Source organism: Limulus polyphemus, unplaced genomic scaffold, assembly GCF_000517525.1.
Source record: "Limulus polyphemus unplaced genomic scaffold, Limulus_polyphemus-2.1.2 Scaffold2222, whole genome shotgun sequence".
Taxonomy (NCBI): Eukaryota; Metazoa; Arthropoda; class Merostomata; order Xiphosura; family Limulidae; genus Limulus; species Limulus polyphemus.
This window is the reverse complement of record NW_013667832.1, coordinates 132936-143236: the sequence shown is the minus strand read 5'-3', so window position 1 is coordinate 143236 and position 10301 is coordinate 132936. Positions and strand designations below refer to the sequence as shown.

Sequence of the window (10301 nt, the reverse complement as noted above, 5' to 3'; positions counted from 1 at the left end):
ATGTAGCACTATGTGTATTTTATTAATGTCTATGTATTTTAGGAAGGTTCGAGTCTTTCTAGTCTACACAGTACTCTGTCTGATCTATGTAGCACTATGTGTATTTTATTAATGTCTATGTATTTTAGGAAGGTTCGAGTCTTTCTAGACTACACAGTACTCTGTCTAACCAATGTAGCACTATGTGTACTTTATTTATGTCTATGTATTTTAGGAAGGTTCGAGTCTTTCTAGTCTATACACAGTAATCTGTCTAACCTATGTAGCACTATGTGTATTTTATTTATGTCTATGTATTTTAGGAAGGTTCGAGTCTTTCTAGACTACACAGTACTCTGTCTAATCTATGTAGCACTATATGTATTTTATTTATGTCTATGTATTTTAGGAAGTAGGCTATGCAGCAGTTTGTTTACTGTAGTATAACGCAATCAATCTCTGTTTATATACATATATATGTTATATGGAGCAATTTGTTAGTTTCCCGTATGTGTAGCAATTCTACATAGTAATTTACTATATATATAGCAATAACCAAGTTACATGCAGCGATCTATCTGTAATCTACCTATGTGATAAGCAATGTGTAGTTTATGTAACAAATTGTATTATATGCAGCAGTCTGCGTGTTCTAAGCAGTAGTATAACTGTCTATGAAATGAAAAACACGCTTTCTTTGTTTATCTATGTGTATTGCATAGTCTTGTAAAAATAACACAAAATACAACCAAATTTGAATAAACTGTAATAGAAAGTTTTCAGTATCTTTATATATCAATCTTAATCCCTATACAATACACTAAAATTGGGACAAATCAAGAAAGGATAATGCTTTGGGGGGGGGGGGCTATATTTGAGAGTACAAAAATCCTCCAACTCGACTTTTAAGAGTATAAAGAGCCACTGACTGAGCGAATCATGAAAAATGGCTTCGAAAAAAATATGGAGATATTTACGGCTTTCCAAGTGTTGAAGTTATATCAAAAGTTTAGCAGAAAATATCAGTTTCTCCATCATAATTGGTTTTTATTAGAAACAGCAAAAAGTACTGACTAACGTAGTTTTTAACATACTCTTCTTAACAAAACAAATACTCAGTTGGCTGCTGCATATTTATTTAAGTTCAAAGCCTTCGAGAGTTTTGCTTTAGGAAGAACACAAGGAGTTTTCAACTTTAGCTAATCTGTGATCATGCCCGTTATTGTTTCCATGAGAATTAGCAGTTGGGTAAATAACAGTTGTCATGCGATACTTGAAAAATCTCTACTGATAAAGATCCAGCACCATCCAAATTGCTACGCATAATAAAACGTAGCTGCAAATCTAATACTGGTGTATGCTGGGATTCAACATGCGCTAACGACGTTACAAGTACATGTGGTAGCTGCAATGGACAAGCTTGTACGATTTATCAGTTAGTTATATCAAAAGAAGAGTATGTTTGTTTGTTTGTTTTGGATTTCGCGCAAAGCTACACGAGGGCTATCTGCGCTAGCCGTCACTAATTTAGCAGTGTAAGACTAGAGGGAAGGCAGCTAGTCATCACCACCCACCGTCAACTCTTGGACTATTCTTTTACCAACGAATAGTGGGATTGACTGTCACATTATAATGCCCCCACGGCTGAAAGGGCAAGCATGTTTGGTGGAACGGGGATTAGAACTCGCAGATTGCGAGTCGAACGCCCTAACCACCTGGCCATGCCGGGACTAAAAGAAGAGTAATTGACATAAGTAGGCAAGAGGAACTATAGTTTCCGACTTCTGCCTTATTCACAAATTGTGTAATTTTTTTTCTTCTTTAAAACAATCAGATTATTACTGGTGAACGGGAGATATTTAAGCACTTATTAAAACAACACGGCATTGAGTTCTACTAATAAAAACTGTAATTAATTAGCATTCCAACAACATATTATACTGTGCCGTGCGGCCAATTCTTACTGCCTTATGGTCCATATAAGCCCCGAAGTCGGAATATTTTCCTACCCCCATATATTTGCCTCCCCCCCCCCCAATCAAGTCAGTCCTAAACCTTTACATGTCAGGTTATATGGTAAAGATAAAAGTAAAAATTTCAAAATTTGGGGCTCAGTTTATGGAAGATTGCATAAGTCTGTACTAGACGACTCAAAACAACATTGAATAACATCAAACAAGAGTAAAATTCACACTAATTCAAACGACATATATATTTTGTCGTGCGACCAATAGTTACTGATCTGTTTGTTTTTGAATTTCGCGCAAAGCTACACGAGGGCTATCTGCGCTATTTACTGATTTGTAATCCATATAATGCTCGAAGTCGATTCTGGGATTTTTGCACAAACACTTTCATCTGTCCTGATTTCTCGGACTTTTTTCATGTTGTACAGAACGTGTGTCTTGATAACAGTTGAGCGGATTTATACCTCTTGATAACAGTTGAGCGGATTTATACCTCTTACATTTTTTTCATATTCAAACTATATTTCTAACAGACTACGTAGATATCAGTAGCCAATTAAATGAATAACGAGTGTGGTCTACGACAACAATTCATATATATCACACTAGTTCAGTAATGTAAAATATATCATGTCTGTTGAATTAAATAATGAAAATTGCCAGAGAAGTGTCTAAAAGACTGAAAAAGTCCCCGTGAGCCTGATTTGCTATGCATGTTTCATATCACGCGCATGTCTCAAGATTATGTAATATTTTATGTTTCTATTTCACATTTTTATCACACACATTATCTCCCCAGTTCTCAGAAGCAAAAAACCATTCGAAACTAAAAATGACAAGTGTCATATTTTTGTTAGAAAAACCACCGAGAAACGACAAAGTAAAATGAAAGTTATAATTTTTATTGCATATTTTAACACTCGAGTTTTTAGTTTCACTTAATTAATAGCGGTTCTTACTTTCTGTCTGTTTCAGTGCACAGTGTAGTCTGTTTGTTCTGGTTATAGAGAATAAACCGGCCATCTGTTTCTACGTGTAATGTTTAAATGGCTAGCAGTAACAGGCTTAACAACAAATTCGATTGAGGCATTTTGTATTATATCAATTAAGAAGAGTTGTTTAACTTGTTTTTAGTTTTCACTTTGTCTGGAACGACAGATAAAAAATTGTTTCAATGGTGAAAATAATAAACGACTACTATAATGCTGTTAAAAGGCGAAACTGATAGAATTTGTATTACTAGAATAAATATGTACAAAGTTTAAATACTGAAGTGTTGGGAAATGCATTTTGTTAAACTGCCCCAAAACGTTTCGAATTCTTTGTTCAAGAACAAAATCTACAAGAGGTGGTTGGACATGTAACGTGAAATATTATTTAATTTTTATGCTTGAATGATTCTCTGCAAGATAAATAGTCACGTGAGAGACTACATTTCGATTGTAGAAAGTCATTTATTTCTATTTCACATACATAAACACATTCAGTTTAGCAACAACCAAACATAAAGACGAATACAGGTCATTTCTCAACAGCTGGACGTTTATTTGTTCGTTATTAAACACAAAATACTCAATGGGCTATCTATACAGGGCCTGCCGCGGATATCGAACCCCGATTTTGAGCGTTATAAGCCTTCAAATTTACATTCAACTAGTGGGGATAAAGATTAACACAGTTAATGCTACTCAACAGCAGCTCAGACACATTTTGTTGCTCAACAGGTGAACATAAAGAACTCAGTCCTTTAAAAAAAAAAAACACGTTAAGTACATCGACGCTGGAAGTAAAGAACACAGATCGTTCTTCAACAAGTGGCCATAGAGAATACAAAACGTTGCTCAAAAGCTGTACATAAGAAACAGTCTACTGACGCTGAACGTATATAATACAGTCTTATTCAAAAGCTGGATATAAAGGACACAGTCCGTTACTCAACAGGTTGACATAAAGAACACAGCCCGTTCGTTGCTCAAGCTGAAAATATAGAACACGATCCGTTGCTCAACAGCCGGACAAAAAAACGAAAGATTGACATAAAAATAAACAAACATATATTTAAACAGCTAGACATGCAATTCCAATTTTTCAACCATCTGACTCATTTTCTGGAAGAAAAAACCTTGAAAACTCTTTTAGTAATTGTAAACAGTTTTCGAAGAACTGAGTTAATACATATAGAGTTAATGTTAACGTGAGCTAACGATAATGGGTTGTGTCACTACGTCTTACAAGGTTCGTTTGTTTGCAAAAGAAAATATACATTGTACGTGGGTCTAAAATATTTACAAATTTCAAAATAATTGCACAATCAATTAATCGGTTTACAAATATCTTGTGGTATTTAATTAATGGAAGTAATACACAATATTTACTTTATGTTTTGGCCACATTTGTTTGAGCCATCACCGGGCAGAATGAAAACAGACAAAAAGACAACAGTGTGTGCGTGTGTGTGTGACAAAAAAGTTATTTTCCGTATCGTTTTAAATTTAGCTACTTATCTGTGCGTGTTTTCAGTTCAGTGTAAGTACTCATGGAATAAATTAATTTTACTTTGGAGCCTTATATGATGTTAGAAACACTTTATACCGAAGATGTACTCAAAATACATTTGGCTGTATCTACTATAGTTGTTGTAAACTCAGAAAGAGCATGTGAATGTTTTAACGACTGTGTAAAATGGTCCTAACAATATTTCAATCGTGTTTGTAGAAGTATCTGTATAAATATAATGGTACTATCTGTTGTATGTCCATGTGCCTAATTCGCAGGTTGTAGATGGATCTTCACCAAAATTGGCATGGAGGTTAACTAGGTCCATGCGGGGGTACATACAAATTTTCGGTTTTTATGGCCGTTTTTGCGTTTTTCACCATTACTCCGCCCCCTGTAGATGGATCTTCACCAAATTTAGTATGGGGTTCATGGGGAGATGTATAAAAATTTCCAGTTTTGCATTTTATGGTTTTACCACTACTTCGCCCCCTGTTGATGGATCTTCATCAAATGTGACATGAAGGCTTGTTGGGTCCGTGCGGAGATACACGAAAACTTGCGGTTTTACATTTTGTTTTGTTGTTTTTATGGGCGTTTATGCGTTTTTCCAATTACATATAAGGGAAGCTACTTTTCATGTCCTAAGGTAACCTTTCCTCAAGCATATTTTAAGTACAGGGTATTATATATTTTTCATAATTATTTTTATAGACTTAGGAAGTAACATTATTTTACTCTTTTAAGTTTGATATATAGTGTAATAAGTATCTTATTACTTTGTTACAGGACAGTCCTTTAAAGGCAGTGCAGATGTTGTGGGTTAACTTGATTATGGATACTTTAGCTTCCCTTGCACTGGCAACTGAGCTTCCTACCCCTGATCTCCTTCTGAGGAAACCATATGGTAGAACTAAACCTCTCATTTCTCGAACAATGATGAAGAATATTTTAGGAAATGCCATTTATCAATTAGTAGTAATTTTTATTCTGCTTTTTTCTGGTAAGTTAGCTACTTTAAACTTTAGCCACATTTGAAGATATTTGTTAGTACTCAACTTTTGTATAGGTTTTAATATAGTTTCATAGTAGGTGAAATTTGAATTGTTTTTAGTTAAAAACTATTGTTTTGTATTTGATCAAATGTCACTATAATTTTTCCATCTTATAACATAAACAGAAATAACAAACTGTCAGTTTATCATATGCTGTTCATGTATTATCAGATACTGATGGAAGAGAAGTTTGTTGTGGTTTACAACCTCCTATTTTTTAGCTTCCTATACAGAAAAAGAAACAAAAACAGGATTACTATTGATTACCCATCCTTTTACTGCCAAGCAAAGGTAGAATAGAATTGGAAAAAGTAGATAATTTGAGTAGAATAAGTATCTCCAGATTTATGATTGTCCTAATTTAAAAGTTATAGCAAGAAAACTATAAACAAGCACAAAATGGTTACGAGATCGGTCCCAGGGACCAAGCCCCTTTTCAAATAGTTAGGACTCGGGTCTGGCTAATTTAATGATGCGGATTCATGATGGTAAATGACCTGTTGATCTGTATCGAAAGACACAATAAACAGTCTGATTATTTTACATTATATTCATGAGTCATAAGAGATTCGTGCAATATTTGACATTTAATCATTGTTATTCATATTATAGCACGTATATAGTGGTAAACGTATTTTTGACATTTGATCATCATCATCAACGGATTAGTTGTTTGAAGCCTATTTCCAGACTTACGGTAATTCGTTGGCAAGGTTATTGACCTGGATATTGTTCTAAGATGTTACTTATATACCAGAAACCTAAACACGGGAGATTGGCTCTCTGGGAACAAGAAGAAAAGAAAATACATTTCATACTCCTGGATTTTGCAAGTTTATTATACTGTTTTAATTTTCAGATATTACTACGTAATGCTAACTGTTCTAATCGTGCTTTAAGAATTTGTGTAGATTCTCACGATCATGCTCAATCCCTAATCAAATAATTTAAATGTTAAGTTAACAGTGCTTAAACATGCTTTTTGACTTAAATCCAGGAATCTAGATTTCAGTCGAAAAACCAGGAATTATCTCATTTTTCCCCCTCGCTATACGACAAGGATTTAACAATAACTCTCATAACTGTCCAATGGACATAGAAGACGAGCATGTTTTTAACAACTAGTTGCGAAAAAGACCTGCATATTTTAGTTAGCTAGTATCAGCACAAAGTTACACACTATTTACCACGAGGAATCGAACATGGAATTTTTGCGTTGTAAGTCCGTGAACTTGTCACTGATCACACCTAATTTTCTGACACAAGTCAATTCATTGCTGTACGAAATTACCGTGTGTTCATTTGAGAGTCGAATGTAGAATAAAATGGCCAAGCTTCCAGTGATAGATTTAAACTGGAACCCCAGGGGTTGCACTTCCTTTACTGGCTTCAAACGTAGGTTTCATAACTGGTTTTGAATACAATATGCATTGATATAAACACGTGTATTTTAAGTAAGCTATCACTGACGACAGGAAAATCAGACATATTTACTAATAATATTTTCTTGCATCAGAAAGAAAAGAACGACAGATGCCTGACTTTGACCAACTGGCCAAGCTTGCTTCCTCTGGAATTTTTTGTTTGCAACGCAAATCGAATCTCTCCGTTGTTAAACACATCTTCAATCAGACACCTCTTGTAATCTGTAGAACTTTTGTGGAAAAATATAACATCATATTTAAATAAAAACCAAGGAAAAGTAATACAAAAAATATAATTCTTTCAATAGTCCCATTCATTTATTACGCTAATAGACTATTTACTGAAACAATAAAGGTTTTACTCTCAATAAAAACTTATTACAATAGTTGGCATTCCTGTCTGTCCTTAAGATCCTTTGTAATTCTATCCAAATCAAGTCAGGCACTAACTTTAATTTATTTCGTAATGCGTGGGGTATAAAAGAATCCCTAAAAGAAATCCAATACAATCTAACATTTCGCTTGCTATTCTAAGAGATTATCTATTCACACTGTGACATCTCTCCTCTCACGGCCAGAACGTCGCCAACTATAGGCGTTCTTAATTAAAACCCAGCCTTTCCAGAAAGTCAGAGCTGGAATTTGTCCTTCCTGTCCGCAGAGAAAGAGGCTTTATGGTGACAATTCGCCTAAAACAAATACAATGAAACTGGCCTAAGCTGAACCGGTTATTAAAAACACAGCTCACGATAACTATATTAAATATTTCTGTTTCAAATAAAACTTCCATTCTATCTTCTAACTGAAATATAAAAATGGTTCTGGTCTGTTAAAGGATTAATGAATCGTATATATTTATTTATGTAGAAAATAATTCTAAAAGATTAAATACATAACATTACACAAATAAAGCTCAGTGACTGATAGGTTTCAGTTCTAGAGTCCTTGAGTGAGAGAAAAAGAAAATATAAAATTTGTTTTTTATTTCTTCATAAGCGGAGAACGATACTCTGACTATCACAGCTAACTCTGATTACTAGCATAGAGGTGCAGCCATGATTGCTGCTAGTCTCCACACTCCAGTGACCTGAAGTTATCCAACCAATAGGCAGTAAAACAAATGGATTAATAACTACTGATATATACAGACACGTTCTAAAGGTATTCCATACCTCTATTGGTTAACATAAAGATGTAAGCTAGTAGGCAGAAACTACGTTGTCATTGTTTCGTGGTCGTTTGCTTTATATGTAGAGAAACAAAGTTTATAATTTTTCCTGAAACAAAAAAGTATATGCGATTTTCATACACGATTCTAATTATTTAAGTATAGGCCTATTAATAGCGTGAAATAACACAAGTGATTTAACGCACTGCAATTTAGTTGAAAACAATTTTAATATTTCAACAGTTCACTGAATTATACCAACCTCGAAACCAAGACTTCAAAACTTTATCTGCAGTAATCTAGCATTTAACAGTTTATACAACACTATCTATAGCGCTAATTAAAGACTTCAGTACTTTATCTGCAGTAATCCAGCATTTCCGCTAATTAAAGACTTCAGTGCTTTATCTGCAGTAATCCAGCATTTCACAGTTTTATACAACACTATTTATAGTGCTAATTAAAGACTTCAGTACTGCACTTCAGTTTTATACAACACTATCTATAGCGCTAACTAAAGATCTAATCAAAAACGCCATAGGTGTGGAAAAAGGTGCGGCCAAAAAAGGACTGAGTGTGCGATTTAGAAGAATGAAATCAAAATTTGCGACCAAACTGGCAGCTACACTTATAGCATTGATAAGAATTTTACAGCAAATATTCATTTATTAGTTAGCCAGGCCTCTTTTTGTTTTGTTCAACTCGGGGGCATGATGGTGGGTAAAACAAAATACGCGGCCTAGCTAACTAGTTTTTTTGGATTTTTTTCACACCTAAGGTGTTTTTGGTTAGATATCATGACTTTTTGTCAATACACACCAACAAACCACAGCAAGTAAGAAAGTAACACTCGATAGTAACCAACATTAGCTTATCCGGAACAGACTTTTACTTTACACAACCAACCAGATCCTTTAAAATATATGGTGGTAGTTTTTACTCTCTAAGACAGTGTAAATAGCTTCCTTTATAGTAACACCACGAAAAATTTAAATCAGCAATTTCTTGTAATCGGTACGGCCGTATCAAGCATCATTATTTATGCTAATTGCTTAAGATAATATCACGTGACGCTAAAGTCTTTTTTAATAAGGCTAATTTCACAAAATTTAGTAAATCTGTGCTGAAAAGTTGGCAATATATAATCAATAATAACCGTCCACCCATGTGATTCATTTGAAAACTTGAGCTACAAACTGCTAATCTAGTTTGCTTGGCCTAACCAATACTTATGTATCTGCACGTGCTTTGACCATATAGTTTTGCTGCTCATAATCAACCGTCTTTAATCGGAATGACAAAAACCAAAAACGGTCCACTTTTACTATTAGGTGAAGCTGTAGTAAAAATGTTATACAGACAGCTCACGTGACTTTTTGAGCGGTTTTTGTTGAATAACTTTGTACATGTGACTTATATTTACACAAAATGAGCTCCTAATTGTAGGTTGACAATATCTACCAGTGTACCAAATTTGAAAAAAAAAGATCCATAAAAGTTAAGTATGTTTTTCTACCAAATAAAGTTTCCGTACTTTTGGTGCGAAGAACTAAAAAGAAAAGAAAAAGAAGAAGAAACTAAATGAAAGTTGAAAATGTTATATCTCAGGTACTTCTTAATGAATTGCCTTGAAATGTGAAGTAGAGTAGTGAAGTAGAGCACATTTACTTAAGATATGTGACAGTTTGGATTTCCACAGTCCGAGATACAGAAGGTGGAGTATCGCTAAACTCTCACTCATGTTAATAACGCACAGTGTGTCCTGCAGCAGGTTGGTTGTTTTGGCCGCACGACACACTACCGTGTGTCTTGATGTCAGTAAACTGTGAAATGTTGGATTACTGTACTGACATTTTTAATTAGCGCCATTAATCGTGTTGTATAAAACTGAAATGCTGGATTACTGCACATAAAGTCGTGTTGTATAAAACTGTGAAATGTTGGATTACTGTACTGACATTTTTAATTAGCGCCATGAATCGTGTTGTATAAAACTGTGAAATGTTGGATTACTGTACTGACATTTTTAATTAGCGCCATGAATCGTGTTGTATAATCCATGGCGCTAATTAAAAATGTCAGTACAGTAATCCAATATTTCACAGTTTTATACTGGCTCTCGTCAGTTAAAGCGTTAATGAATCGGATGTATACATTTACGTAAAAAATAATTCTACAAGATTAAAGACATCCAATGCAAAATATTATATAG

General features: G+C 34.2%; 1 protein-coding gene across 1 annotated transcript in view; it reads right to left on the bottom strand.

The window, feature by feature from the left end:
• LOC106466324 (protein sidekick-2-like) overlaps positions 1-10301 on the bottom strand; it is a gene marked incomplete at its 3' end in the record, with an annotated part of 147939 nt that overhangs the window by 50220 nt on the left and 87418 nt on the right. Inside the window, exon 4 of the mRNA XM_022394304.1 lies at positions 7534-7610. Coding sequence (XP_022250012.1) covers positions 7534-7610 — 77 coding nt within the window. The remainder of the gene's footprint in view (positions 1-7533; positions 7611-10301) is intronic.